The sequence below is a fragment of the Phoca vitulina genome, unplaced genomic scaffold (genome assembly GCF_004348235.1).
Source record: "Phoca vitulina isolate PV1807 unplaced genomic scaffold, GSC_HSeal_1.0 scaffold41, whole genome shotgun sequence".
NCBI lineage: Eukaryota > Metazoa > Chordata > Mammalia > Carnivora > Phocidae > Phoca > Phoca vitulina.
The window spans coordinates 13891881-13907080 of record NW_022589744.1 but is presented as its reverse complement, the minus strand read 5'-3'; the positions used below and the strand labels follow the sequence as shown (position 1 = coordinate 13907080).

General features: G+C 53.8%; 1 protein-coding gene across 1 annotated transcript in view; it reads left to right on the top strand.

The window, feature by feature from the left end:
• The window catches only part of TIMP2 (TIMP metallopeptidase inhibitor 2), a 44821-nt gene extending 29621 nt beyond the window's left edge, over positions 1 to 15200 (top strand). The window contains exons 2-5 of the mRNA XM_032429469.1: positions 2105 to 2205; positions 4184 to 4292; positions 10339 to 10463; positions 12279 to 15200. Coding sequence (XP_032285360.1) covers positions 2105 to 2205; positions 4184 to 4292; positions 10339 to 10463; positions 12279 to 12476 — 533 coding nt within the window. The 3' untranslated portion in view covers positions 12477 to 15200. The remainder of the gene's footprint in view (positions 1 to 2104; positions 2206 to 4183; positions 4293 to 10338; positions 10464 to 12278) is intronic.

The following is a 15200-nucleotide window of genomic DNA, read 5'->3' as shown; positions in this document are numbered from 1 at the left end:
TAGAAGCCCCCTGAGCACACAGGCGTACAGGTGTTCACGACGGGATGGACGACAGATGTGGAATGTGCCAAGTGCCACAGGAAGACAGGATCTCCCAGAGCAAGGAAAGGGCGATTTTACCTGGGTCTTGAAGGATGCGTAGAAGTTTTCCTGGCAGGGAGGGGTAGATGGCATTCGGGGCAGAAGAGCCTTGTCTGTCCAGAGGTGGGGACACCCCTGGGCAGGTTTGGGTTCAAGGGACTATTGTGGACTGGCGGAACAGCGGGACGGGAGCAGCTGGGGTAACGAGACAGCCGCTGGCTGGCACCAGGTTGCAGAGGGGTGTCCTATTATAGACGAGGGCAGTGGGCGGCTGAGGAAGACGTTTGAGCCCGGAGGGATGCGGCTATAAAAAGTCTGCTGGTGCTGGGGGTGGAGAAGGGTGGGATCGGGAGGAGCCACTGGAAACAGACCCGCTCCCAAGGGCAGAGCCCTCTGTTGTACGTGGCCCACTGGGTGGCATTTCCTAGATGTGGCTTTGCAGGTTGGGGCCTGGCTTAGCCTGGGAAATAGGAACCTGCGGCCTCTGCCCATCGTGACTCAGCTCCAACAGAAGAAGGCATAAGAATGGGGTTTGGTGGGCGCCTGGGTGGCTCAGTTGGTTAAGCGACTGCCTTCGGCTCAGGTCATGATCCTGGAGTCCCGGGATCGAGTCCCGCGTCGGGCTCCCTGCTCAGTGGGGAGTCTGCTTCTCCCTCTCCCGCTCCCCCCCTCTTGTGCTCTCTCTCTCTCATTCTCTCTCAAATAAATAAATAAAATCTTAAAAAAAAAAAAAAAAAGAATGGGGTTTGGGCCTGGGCGGGGCAGGGCGGGGGGGGGGGGTAGGGGGTGGGAGTAGGGGCCGGGGGGCGGGCAGGTTGTCTCTGGTGCCGCCTGGGGTCCGGGGGATGGGCACGGATGGGATGCACGTGCCCAGGCCTCCCTGATCTGTTGGGAAGACAGCCCCGGCCAGGGGCTTCCAAGATGCGAGTCGCCCGCCTGGGGGTGGAGGACAGAGGCGCCTCTGTGCCTGGCTCCGTCTGTTCCCTGTTGCCCTGTTTTGCTCACATCCACATTAGCATAATACTCGCCCGAGTGACCCTGCGCAGCTGGGCCGTGGGGGCCAAAGCTTTTAAAGCCATTAAAACAGGCCGTGCCACCAGCCGATAAGCCTCCGAATGAAACGAGGGAGGGCTCTGCCCCAGTGACCCGCGAACGGCTGACCCTCACCGCATCGGGGTGCGGGCCGAGGCTGGGTCCTGGCTTAATTGCTGGTAGGACGCCCTGTGGTGCGCGGCCCACGAGCAGCCTCAGGAGCTCTGGCAAACATTCCAGAACCTTCCCAGCCCAGCCTCTTCTCCTCTCCTTCATCTTGTGTCATGGTCTGGGATCATTTTCTTTCCATTTGGCCTCCTTCCTAGGCACCTGTCCCGTGGGTCTGCCGGTGAGGCCCGTGAATGTTTCCTTTGGGGGGCAAAGCACTCTGAGCCTTCCCCTGTCCTGCTCTTGATAGAATATGTATTGTTATTATAAAGAATCACCCACAGGACATTTTTCAGGGTCACTTTTAGGACAGATTAGGTGTAGCAGGATAGACCCTTCAGTTGTAAGACTCCCTAAACCTAAATATGATGGGACCTCTTGGGGAGGCAGTTACCCCTCAGCCTGAAAAAGCCCGTTTGCCAATCGGCCATGGATGGAGGCTGGGTGGTAGGAATCTGACTATCCTTCATTATATGGTGATGATTATGGCCCAGTTAATTTGCTTATCTGCTTCCCCAGCCACCAATGAATACACACTGGAGAGAATTTTCAAAAGCCCCCAAGCACTCAAGCATGGCATCAACAAAGAGCTTTCTCGGTGACTACCTCAGGAACCCCGCTGGTCCTGAGAGACCAGGCTTCTGCTTTTGGCCCCGGTCAGCATCCGTGAAAAATCCTGGGACGAGAAGGGGTCTCCGAGCTTCACCTCTTGCCCCTCCTGCTCGGCGTGTGTGGGGTGTGACCTGCTGGCTCATCTTGTCCCTCCTCAGAGCCAGGACGGCGCTGTGGGGGTTCTGCTCACCTCTGTGTCTTTGTTTCGCAGTGATAAGGGCGAAAGCGGTCAGTGTGAAGGAGGTGGACTCCGGGAATGACATCTACGGCAACCCCATTAAGCGGATTCAGTATGAGATCAAGCAGATCAAGGTAATGGGGACCACCGCCAGGTTGCTCCACCGGGCAGAGCCGTGGCAGGGTCAGGAGCAAGGTTGGGTCCTCCAGAGGCTGGAGACCCCGGGGAGGTGTCCTGCCTTCTCGAGGAACACCGTGCCCCCATCCCCGGAGCAGACACGAGTCGATCCCGTTTTCTTTAATCTGTAAATGCTTGGAAAGTTGTTCCCATTGACTAGGTTATTTCAGAAATGCGTTCTCCTCATTCTGGTGGATAGTAAATGTGTGGCAGAGCCTCAGTATCGTTACGAAGCTGGCCAGAGCTTCTGTGAAACGTTCGTGGGTGCCCGTCCTTAGCTGAGCTAGTGTGAGGCTCGAAGGCAAGAGAGCTCGGTCGTTGCGTCTGGGAGCCCTCGCTCCCCCACACTGTGCTGTGGGCTCTAGTCTTGCCTGGTCAGCTTTAAATTCTACAAGGAAGGAGGCCTGTGGGCAGGTGTGGTGGGGGCCAGCTTCCCAAAAGAGGACAAGGGGGAAGACGTGGAGACCACGGCCTGGCCGGTGGCGGGACAGGAGGGTCCGCCAGGTGGGAGAGGGACAGGCAGGCGTGGAGTTCGTGGACCGAGGGGCAGGTGGGGGGGTCAGTTTTCTCAGAACGTTGCTTGTGTTCGAGGGCGTATGGCGAGGAGCCCGTGTTTGAGAGCAGACGGCGTGGGGGAGGTAGGAAGAACAGGACCAGCCCTGGAGGAAAGTGATCATTGTCAGTAGTCACTACCTTGGTGTTCAGGAGAGAGTCGAGTCTTAGTCTCCAGCTGGAGAGACAGCTTTGTAAAGGCAGGAGCTGTCGCTGGCCGTGTTTAATTTTGTTACAAATATAAGAAGAAGGAGGAAATAAATGTTCTCAGAAGGTCCATGAAATGCTTGTTCATTGCATCCGTGTCATTTGAGGGGGTGACCTGCTCTCTCAGGACCTAGGTCTCTGTGGGAGAGAGAGCGTCTCTGTTCTTGCGGCCTCATCGTGGCGGCGTGGAAAGGCAGGACTTAACACCAAGGCAGCATTTTTGCCCTCAGCGGGAGAGGTCATTTAGGAGAGCACGTTGTCACCATCGGCCTCACCTTTCCTGGGGCGGGTTGGACCGAGCTCTTGCAAAGCTGCTTTATCATGACATTGGGATGACCCTGTTGCGTTGGGGTTTGCTTGTTGAAACAACCCCCTCCCCCGCAAGCCCCCCACTAGCAACCCTGGTTTAGGCACGGCAAAAATCCTCACGAGGTTCCAGCGGACTCGCAAGCCCGAGGGCGCCTGCGCTCTGCATCCTCTGTCTGTGGTCCCGGCGCGTGTGTGTGCTTTCCCCTCTCCACCACCTCCCTCCCCCCGCGCCCCCAGCCTCCGCTGGGCTGCACCCCCTGGCCGGGGTGGAGGGCCATCCTCCGCGCACACTCACGTCCCCGCCTGTCACTGTCCCCACCCAGTGGGGCAGCAGGAACCCTTGGCTGCGGCGGTCTTACTTCCTGCCAAGGTGTTGGAACGATGCACCCCCCACCTGGGCAGCAGGTGTGTAGATCAGTTGAGACGTCAAACCCCACTGGCCTGTGGAGTCCCATCCATGGCCACGGAGTTAAGGGTGCCTCTCCCATCAAGGAGCCAATGCTTGACCAAAGTTCCTGGCAGTCCTCAAAGGCGGTGGTCCTCCACGATGGGTCAGAGTCACCTGGAGATACACAGGCCTCTCCCTGGAGATTCTGATACGACCTTGTCGGTGGTAGGGAGAGCCCACGTGTTATGGGAAATGGGTGCCGGGGACCCCGTTGTGCCCAGCCTGCTGACAGCTGACCGGATGTGTCCAGAGAATCTCTCTGCAGGTGACCTTCTAATCTAGCTCCTCCGCTTTTCCATGCTGGGGGTCCCACAGGGGCAGGTTGGGCTGCCCCCCCAGGATGTTTTCGGGCAGGGGGGCCCCAGACTTCCTTAGCTGTGCAGGCCAGCTCTGCTCACGTCTCACCTTCGTCTTTCCAGATGTTCAAAGGCCCTGACAAGGATATAGAGTTTATCTACACGGCTCCTTCCTCCGCCGTATGTGGGGTCTCACTGGACGTCGGAGGAAAGAAGGAATATCTCATTGCAGGTGCGTATGTGGAGAGGCATGGGCATGCTCTTAGGGACTGTCCGGGGCGGAGTCTCCTGGGCTCCAGGGCTACGGCTCACGCGGAGCCTGAGACACTGTGAGGCCAAGCAGAGCCCTGACCCCGTGAGGCTGTCGGAAGTCTCCGGGCTTCCCTGCCTCTTCCCGTCCAAGAATTCCTGGTGCGTTCTTGCCTGCCCCCCACAACAGTGGAACCGGTGTGACTTGATGGGGAAACACAGTAAGCCAGTATTCACGGGAGACATGAGATCGGGTGGATGCCAAGAGTTGAGAATTTTTGCCTTTTGTTCCTGAAAGGGAGGCTCGTGCCGGACGCTAGAAATGCTCCCTAGGGAACCAGGAGTCAGCTCACAACTTGGGAGGAGACGGGGGGAGTGGAGGGGACAGCTCCCCTAGTCTGACATTATATTTTGTTATACAATCCGAATTTAATCATAAAAATACATTCTGAATCCAAATCTCTGTGACTTGGGGGATTTTCTTCTGTTTGGATTATTTGTACTTTTTCCCCCATTCACTGAGAATATTTAAAAAATCACATACTTAGCAGGTAGGTGCCCACTAGGTGGCTCGCGCTGTGCCCGGCGTGACAGGAGTTCAGGAGGAGCTACCCCGGAGGGAAGTGCACACACGCTCCCCCTGGGCGGGGCGGGCAGGAGAAGAAACTAGAGAAAATAAGACAGGGGTTTTTTTTGTTGGGGGGAGGGTACTGTGAGCAGCGAGCGAAAGCTCAGGAGGGAGAGACCGTCTCGGGTGGCAGGTGCACGGATCCAAGGATCCAGAGGATTTGGCACTGACCCCGGCTGGGCCGCGCACGTGGGGTCCCTGCCGGGGGGAGATGCAATGTGGAGTGAGTGGGACAGAGGACATGGCTGTCACCTCTCCTTGGGTAACATCCCCTCCCTCCCCTAAAACACTCTTGCCTGGCATCTGTGTCCCTGGCTCGTCGCTCCATCAAGACTTCTGTCCCTCTCCTTGGGGATGATGAGAGATTTTTTTTTCTTCTTTGATGGGCACTTCTGACCTTTCTAAATGTTTTCTTATGAGCATCCACGATTTTTTAAGTTTTATTGACTATAACTCACACAGCCTACCATTCACCCATTTAAGGGGCGCCATTCAGTGGTTTGGGTAATCCATCGGGTTGCAACCACGGCCACAGTCGGAGAACCCTGGACCCTTCTGCTCTTCCGCCTCCCCAGCCCCCACTCCCCTCCCCCCAGCTCCAGCAACCGCCAATCTATTTCTTTTTTGATCCCGTGGGTTTCCCTACTTCAGAGTCCTGTGAATGGAATCGTAGACTCTGTGGTCCTGTCTGTCTTGGCATCCCTCGCTCAGCACCGTGTTCAGCACAGCATTTTTTGAGTTCAGCCACATAGCGTGAATCAGAACGCCTCTCCTTTTTATGGCCGAATACTATTTCTTTGACAGGATAGACCACAGTGTGTTCCCCCATTTGTCATCTGATGGACACTGGGGTTGTTTCCACCTTTGGGCTCGTATGCACGATGCTGCTGTTAGCACCCGCCACCAAGTGTTTGCGTGGCTGTGTTTTCATCCCTCTCGGGCCGATGCGTAGGAGTAGAATTTCAGGGCATATGGTGACTATGTTTAATCATTTGAGGAGCTGCCAGACTGTTTTCCAAAGCAGCTGCACCATTTTACATTTGCAGTATCTACTATTTTTACAGTAAGAAAAACAAAGTCAACCAGAGAGACAGGTATGGGGACAGAATCATGAAGCAGGGACTTTCCTGACGGTGTTTGTCACCGTGACCTGGGGGAGGGCAAGGCAGGGCAGGTGCACAAAACACGGGGCGCGGGGTGCAGGCGCCCGGGGAGGGCTGGAGACGACCTGGTCCGCATGTGCCCAGGATGGACAGCATCAGTGTTATCTCCTTTTACTGCTTCCCTGTATTCATAAAATTTTCCAAATGACATTTATTGTTTTTATGGTCAGAAATATAAGCTGTGGAGAGAAGGGAAGGGAGACGAGACCTCCCATGGTTCAGGGAACTTATTGCCCTAAGGAACCAACGGCTTCCCGTTTTCAGCACCAGGTTGTGTGCTGGTCTCTGGGGAATAAACCCTTAAAAGGAGCACCTCGCCCTTGGTCTCTGGCTCCTCACACCACCCTCTAGAGGCAGCCGACCAGACTGCAGAGCTGCCGAAGCAGGCACGGATGGGAGGCAGGCCAGGGTCCTCTCCCGGTGGGCTCCTGGGAGGGAAGGTGACCTAGGTCTGGGTTCATGCAAACCAGCTTCGCCGTCTCCCTGTTAATAGAAATAGGATCGCCCTCTTCCTGGCCCTGACGGCCTCGGAAAGCTTCTCATGTGGATTCCGTTCAATCCTTATAACCCCTTACAATGAAGGCACTGTTATATGGTCCCCATTTTACAGATGAGGAAAACGGAGGAGTAGAGAGATGAACGATGTGCCCCAGGTCCGGTGGTGTGTGCCTGAACTTTCACACGTGCACTTTCCCAGGCCGATTGTTAAATTCTGGTTGATATCTCATTGGTACCTTGAAATCAGGGCACGAGCATCTGCAGCAGATTTTGGCAGGTGCCGGGCACTGCAGCTCTTTCCCCCCGGAGGGAGCCAGTTGTTAGGCATTTCTCAGCACACCCGTGCCTGGGCTGCACTGCCGGGCGTGTCTTCCTGACTCCCAGGCCCGTGGCACTCTGCTTCTTTGTTTGTGTGGTCCTGGTTTTAGTCTTGCCACCCCAGCTGCTTCGAAAGTGTGGGTCCAGAGTAAGAGCTGAGGATGGAGGCTGCACACGGCAGCTTGGTGGTGATTATCTTGTGAGTGGTTGCTTTGTGTTATTTCGGGGGACATGGTAGGAGAATCTCTTTATCTATTTTGCTCAGCCTCTTTTCTGGAAGGAAAAGGCTTCTGTGTCCAAATGAAGCATCGTGAGTCAAAGGCAGAGAGCCTGATCATCTCCGTTACTCTGCTAATGTTGATATTCTCATGCAGAAGCTCACTCGTTCATATTTGCCATCAGAGGTCATTTATCACGTCACATGTATGTGTCCTGCTCTGTTCCTACACACGGGTCCATTAAACTGTCCCCAGTCTGAACTAGAAGACAATTCTCCAAGTAACTGTAGCGCACATCTGCTAGGCTTGCTACAACTGAAACCGTCCAAATTGTAGCTCCACTTGTAAAAAAAATGAAGAAGATACATTTTGTTTGAAGATACATCTGCTTGTAACTGTGTGCCTATCATCTTCCACTGTTTCACGTTTAATACTGGAAGCAAGCAAGTGACATGGGGCACATCTGAGTTTCCTAACTGGCCCTGGAGTCTAAGATCCACAGAAGGCACGTCCAGCAGGGGCGAGCCCACCCATTATAGGGGGACCTCACTGAGCTGACTCCTTTCCCCAGCTCAGTGAGGTGGCTCTGGGTCAAATCTGGTGTTTACTTTCTGAGCACAGACTCTCCATCTTGTCCTGGAGTCAGGATGGGCCACCCAGAAATCACGGGGCACAGTAAACCACTCAGCCAGGGCTGGCAGCAGCCCCAGGAGTGACCGCATGGCCCGAGGCAGCCCACCGCCTCTTGGGCTGATGACTCAAGTTCACATGTTGAGCTGGGCACCAGGAGACGCTCATGTTCAGGAACTGTAATAGAATTGGCCCTATAGTTTTCTTCTGCAGCGTTCTCCTCCAAGAGGAAAGAGAAATCTACAGCCCTCAGTTACAAATTTTAATTAATTCCTGTTTTTCTCTCCAAGAAGGACTGTGCATTTTTCCAAGGCAGACGTAGGAAGATGTTGTAACAGATGTTCACATGGTGCGTGCCCAACCAAGTCTTAGTAACTGGACCGGTACAGAAAGGGTGTCCTTTGGAACATTCTGAGATGCTATGTCATTTATACGTGACATCCAAGGTAAACAGGAGCCCCGTAGCCAGGGCCATGGAAGACAGACAGTTTGCATTGCATCTCCGTGTCCTTCCATGTCCTACTCTCGGCGGGGAGCTTGGATTGGTGATGAAAAGATCAACAGCAAAAGAAGGTGGGTGATGAAGCAAACTGTTGGAACAAATACCCATGTCGTTGTCAGTAAACTTTTACTGAGCAACTACTACGTGCGAGGAACTGCAGATAAAAAAAGGATTCAGACTGAACTTTTACCCTTCATGCTTATGATCTGGTTAAGGAGCTGGAGGCATAAGAAAGGCAAAGACCAACAGGAAGCAGACGTGGATGGCAGCCTGGTGAGGCCACGGACGTCACTCTAGGCGTTTGGAGGGCGGAGCCAGCACGAACCCCGCCCCCCTGTCAAGCACGACAAGGCGGGGCCGGAGGAGGGCTACTGTCCGTATATACCTACTCTGGCCGTACATTCTGGAAGGAAGGAGACCCGAATGAGTTACTTGTCATCTGTCCATTTCCCCCCCCCCCCCCCCACCAGCTACTCTGAACTCATAGAAAAGGGCTGTACAGTTCTTAAAAAGAAAAAAAGAAAAAGCCAAATACTTATTTTGGAAGTATTCAGAGCCACCCGAACACTTCTCTTTCATTAGTTAGGATTCAGAATAAATGCTGCAGTAGCAATCCTGCTCCTTGATCCTTTTATTCACCTGGAATGTCATTTAAGTCCGAACAGACACAAGGGAAAATAGAGCTCCCAAAAGTAAGGGGAGTCGTTAAAACAGAAGAGAGAGCATCAGAATTCACATCCAGGGGGTGCCTCCTGCGACCTGCCCGACACACAGGATGTCCCCGTGCCCACTCGTAGCCTCAGGCCTGCCAACCCACGTTTCCCCTGGCCAGAGATTGCGGTGCGATTGATTCGATGCAGGGGTGCATTATTAGCACACAAGCAGCATTATTCACCGAACTCTGTTTCTATTAGTGGATTCTCCACGGCCGTGCTGTGCCTGAGATCATTAAGTTGGATGTCCTGGAGCTTTGTCAAGTGGAGAGCCCGGGGTGCAACCCGAGGCTCCTGTCTGCCCCTCGGGGAGCCTCCCTCTGCGGCTCATCACCCCGCCCTTGTGGCTCTTCACAAGGTGCCATCGCAGCCGGAGGGCTGAGATTTGACATGACCTCTCCAGCCCTCGTTAGGTTCTGCCATTCACCAGAATGCACTTGCCTGTCTTTGTGTCCTGCCTGGCTAATGCCAAGGCTGTCACCAGCACGAACTCTGCGGTGCAGGAGAGGGAAGGAGCAGAATCAGGAGCCTGAGGTCAAAAAGACAAACAGTGCCGCCTCCTCCCCCTGCCCTGAAGGGAATTCGGAGCCGATTTCCAATTTTATAAAATTCCGTGTTTTTGCTATTCATGGTGGAAAAACCCAGACAAGTTCAACATCAAATGGCGGAAAATGTGTGTGAAAAATAAAATGGGAAACAACATGATCTACATACAACGTGATCTCTTTTGTGCGAATACACGGGTGTGAAGGAGTATTGGAAGGAAATGCGTCTTAAGTGTTCGCTGTAATGAAAATGGGAGGTTTTTTCCAACTGTGTCCTTTCCTGTGTCTGCCAAGTGCTCTGGAGTGTTCGTTCTACTCCGCACAAACGATCCGTGATGTATCCGTCAGCTCACGGTGCTGTAACAAAGCACCACAGACCAGGGATTGATTCCCTGGCAGTCCTGGGGGCTGGGGATCCAGCATCCAGGCATGGGCAAGGCTGGCTCTCCCGAAGCCTCTCTCCTGGGGCTCGCAGGCGGCCGTCTCCTCCCCGTGGCCTTGATGCTTGTCCCTCTGTGCCTGTCTGGGTCCTGATCTCAGCTTATAAGGACCCCGTTCTTATTGGATGTGGCCCCCCCATGTGATCTCACTTAATCACCTCATGAAAGACCCATCTCCAAACACAGGCACATTCTGAGATGCTGGGGGTCAGGGCTCCCACACGGGGATTTTGGAGAGGCTGCAGCTCCGCCCACAGCCCACGGCATTGTGAGCAGTGAGCCCCCATACACCCGAGCTGCACTCGGGCACGGGGTTCGGCAGGAGGAGGGGGACCAGCAGCCTGCCTTGAGCTTGGTGATCTCTGTCTCCTCAGGAAAGGCCGAGGGGAATGGCAAGATGCACATCACCCTGTGTGACTTCATTGTGCCCTGGGACACCCTGAGCACCACCCAGAAGAAGAGCCTGAACCACAGGTACCAGATGGGCTGTGAGTGCAAGGTAAGCTGGTGCCGCCTCCTCTGGGCTTTCCCTCATCACGTCTGTCTCCAGGGAGACTGCCGGGCTTTGATCCCTGGCTTTCCAGGACCTCTCCATCCACGGGGTCCTTAGGATAGGGCTCTGGGGAGGTACGGCCTCTCCACCAGTGAGGCCATCAGGCCAGGGACAGAGCCCCAGGCATGCCCCTGCAGAGGGATATTTGGGAGGTCCGGGCAATCTAGCCGTGTGGCCTGTAGCTTCTAGGAAGGAGAGCCTCCCAGGGGGAGGAATTTTGTGGGGAGAACAAGATGCTTCTTGTGAGTCCTTTCTATGGATGCACAAGTGCAAAGACTTGAGTGCCTTGGGAAAGAACGTCCCAGCCATTTCCATGCCCTGGGGCCACAGAGAATCCTGACACCCGCCCCCTTCTTAAAAGCAGCCCAGAGGGGCCCCTGGGTATCTCAGTCTGTTAAGTATCTACCTTCAGCTCAAGTCACGATCGAGCCCTGCATGGGCTCCTCAGCGGGGAGTCTGTTTTGTCCCTCTCCCTGTGCCCCTCCCCCTGCCCACCCAGCTGGAGCCGTGCTAACATTACGCGCCGCTGTAGACGGGCCTCCGTGGCCCCAGGCTTGGGTCCTCTCTCTCCTGCCGCCCTTCGTCCCCACCGTCTGTGCCTCCGGCCCCGGCACAGGAAGCAGCGCCAGGTGCCAGGGCCGCTCTGCCCCCAGAAGTGGGTCTGGGGCCGGAAGGCTGCAGGGACTGGCTTTTGCTGATTAGCGCTCTTGCTTGTGCTGATACATCATCGCCAGCCGGTCCCTCAGCTCATTCGAAATGTGAATTCTGACCCACGGCAACGTGTATGTGGAGCAAACGGCTCCGTGCCCAACGTGAAATTAAAACTGAGTTCTTCAGCATCAAAACAAATGAAATCTTGCCACTTGCAGCGATCTGGATGGAACTAGAGGGTATTACGCTAAGCAAAATAAGTCAGAGAAGGAATTATTATATGATTTCACGCATATGTGGAATTTAAGAAACAAAACAGGAGCATAAGGGAAGGGAGGGAAGAACAGAACAAGACGAAACCAGAGAGGGAGACAAACCATAAGAGACTCAAGCATAGGAAAGAAACTGAGGGCTGCTGGAGGGGAAGGGTTGGGGGGGAGGGGGTAACTGGGTGACAGGCACTACGGAGGGCACATGATGGAATGAGCCCTGGGTGTTACATACAACTGATGAATCCCTGACCTCTACCTCTGAAACGAATACTACACTCTGTGTTAATTAGTTGAATTTAAATTTAAAAATTCAAAACAAAATAAAACTGAGTTCTTCCCTTTCCCTCTGTGGCCTGAGTTTCCTCCACTCCAGTGCTGCTTGCCGATCCCCCCAAAGCCCGTGCATGCTTCAGAGCAAGAGAGCATCCTTTTTATTTGACTAGAACCCAGCTCCAGGAAATTTAAGACCCTCTGTGGTTGTCGTTCTCCTCCCAGGAGGGTGCGGCTACGCTGAGGCCTTTGTGTCATGCTCAGAGGGGCCACCGGCCGTCGCTGGGGGCGCAGGGACAGTGCACAGGGGTCCCGCCAGAGCCCATCCCCCCCACCCAGGCAGCCTGCCTTGCTGCTGCTTAGAGAGTAGGGGGAGCTCAGGAAAGGCTGCTGATGGAATAGGTTCGACTCGAGCCCCCGTGTCCCGCCCTGCCACTGTGCTCATGTGGTCATTCATTTGACAAACCGCCCTTGAACGTCTTTGCCGGGTGCGTGGCTAGGCTCTGGAGATGCCTCCTTGAGCGGCCTCAGTCCCTGACCGGATCCGCCTCCGTGTCCCTCTTCCTAGATCACGCGCTGCCCCATGATCCCGTGCTACATCTCGTCTCCGGACGAGTGCCTCTGGATGGACTGGGTCACGGAGAAGAACATCAACGGGCATCAGGCCAAGTTCTTCGCGTGCATCAAGAGAAGCGACGGCTCCTGTGCGTGGTACCGCGGAGCGGCGCCCCCCAAGCAGGAGTTTCTCGATATTGAGGACCCGTAAGCAGGCCAACAGCACCCCTTTGGCCAACGGAAAAGCCTCCAAGAGTTTAGACTGGTCCAGCTCTGACATCCCTTCCCGGAAACAGCATGAATAAAACAGTCATCCAAGTGGGTCTAAATTAGTGTGAGTCTCCTCCCACCCCCATTTCCCTTTTAAACGTGGTCGTGGTCCCACACCCCATCCGCCAGCCTGGGCGTCCTTGGGTGCGGGCAGGGGTGGGATGCATGGGCCCAGCCCCAGCCCTGGCACCGTCACAAACACTGAGCAGGCGGCCCGTACGTAGGAGTCCCCCAGGCCTGGTCAGGGCAGAGCCTGGAAATGTGCATTTTGCAGAAACTTTTGAGGGTCGTTGCAAGACTGTGTAGCAGGCCTACCAGGTCCCTTTCACCTCGAGAGGGGCATGTCCCTCATTTCCTGCAGCTTCCACACCTCTGGCCCTACGGTGGCAGTCCCCGCCCCTGCAGGTGCCCGTCTCCTCGGTGCCCATCATGGACTCCCAGTACCTGTGACTCCCATAAATTCAGAAGCAGCCCTGGACCAGTGGCTCGCTCTCGAAGGAGCCCCAGTTAATCCTGCTAATCCGCAGACTCGCAGTGGGAGCCACGCTCCAGGGCCTTGTACGATGCGGGTGACAAGCTTCAGCTTCGGCCAAGTCCTTTTCAGTCCCCCTACCACACACCCCGACTCTCGGGCAGTCCGTGGCATTCTGCCCCAAGGGCAGACATTTGGGGGGACACTTGGCTCCCCTTGCCGTTTATTCCCAGGCTTCTGAAATCAGTCTGGCTTCCTCCTCCTCCTCCTCCTCCTGGCATCAGGCATGCAGCTGAGTTGCACACGTTGGCTTTGCAAGGGGTTGCCCGTGGCCAGTGGCAGGCTGGTTGTGCTCTGTTTGCACATCCCGAGGACATCGAAAACCGGGTCCTGCTGTGCCCCCCAGCGCACCTCAGAGCCCCTCCTGAGCAGGTGCCACAGCTTTACCGTGACACCCCCCTTCCCCCCGCAAAGACGGACAGTCACTGCGCTGGGCACGGATTTCTGGGAGTGAAGTTAGCTGGGCGTGTTGTGAAGTCTTACCTGGGAAGAGAGAAATTGGGGAGGTAGGTGGGTTCGGTGAATTTCTTTCTGGGCCTCTGGGATGCTGCGGCCAACATCTCATTTTTCTAAAGATCAATTCTCAGATAATCTGTGAACCCAAATCCCAGCTGTACCAGCCTCCACTTAGATTTGTCATATTCGATGTCTCGGTCAAAAAACATCCTAGGGGACTAGAGAACCTGTTCCCTGAGCACGGCTTTCTGCGGCCAGTAAAAAGGGGATTAACGCAAGCAGAAATCTCTCAGTAACAAAAAGTCATCTTTTTCTTCCTACTTGTATATGGTATAAACCGTTCTGAATTTTTCATGCAAATTAGGCAAACGTACATGGACACGAGCACATGCGCAAACACACGCACACACGGAAACCCAAGTGTGTCAGCCTGTGAGTGGTCCTCCTGCAGAATGCTTCCAGAGTCACCACGTTCTAAGCATTGCTGTACTCTGCGGTGACCCCAAACCACCCGTAAGACTCCTGACCCCCACGTGGCAGGTAGCCCCCCATGCCTGCCAGGACCTGGTCAGCATAGATTTTGATGACTTCCCTTTCTAGGGCAGACTAGGGGAATAGCCAGGAATCAGCCCCCGCGTTAAGGGTGCTTTCATGCTGTACAGTGATAGAAAGTTTGTAAGATGTCATGATGGACCAGTCCATGTGATTTCAGTATATACAAGAACACCAGACCCCTCCAATCAATATAACACCCCACCCCTGTTTGCCTCCTGTATGGTGTTATCATATGTAACATTTACTCCTGTTTCTGCTGATTTTTTAAGTGTTTTGGTTTGTTTCTGACATCAGCTGTAATCATTCCTGTGCTGTGTTTTTTATTACCCTTGGTAGGTGTTAGACTTGCACTTTTTTTTTTAAGGTTTCTGCATCGTGGAAGCTTTTGACCCTGAATGGAAAGCATGGCATGGTAGCTAGCCTATGATGGTGGATTCCTTCAGATCTTTTCTTTCCTTCTTAGAGTATGGTTGCTTTTTCCATCTGCTACCTTTTGTTCTCTGGTTCAAATCATTACAAAGTAAAGGATCTTTGAGTTGGTTGGTTTTAAAAGATGGCCTTTATACTCAATCCACACACATTGGTCTTCTAGCCATGCTGAGCAGAAAACAAAAACAGAAACAAAAAATTCAAGATGAAGTGCCCGGTGGCAGGCAAGAGACAGAGCCACCCAGATACCGTCAGAGTCAACAATTGCAATGTGCACGTAGTTGAAGAAGGCTCTCCATTCGGCATTGTTTAATTTATATGTTATGTTCTATGCACTGCTCATTCCTCCTTCCATTCTTGTCTTCATGCAAGCAACTCAAAATATTTAAAATGAAGTTTACATTGTAGTTATTTTCAAACCTTTGCTTGATAAGTATTAAGAAATATCGGACTTGCTGCCGTAATTTAAAGCTTTGTTTGATTGTGTTTGTTTTTGCTTGTTTTTTGGGGTTTTTTTTTTTTTTAACTTTTGGGCAATGTGTTTTTGCTGGAATATGAAGTCTGAGACCTTCCTGTGCTGGGAACACGTGAGAGCTGTTGAACGTTGACAAGCAGACTGCGCATGTTTCCGATGCTTTGTATCATTCTTGAGTGATCGCTCGGTCAATGGACAATAAACAGTATTATCAAGAA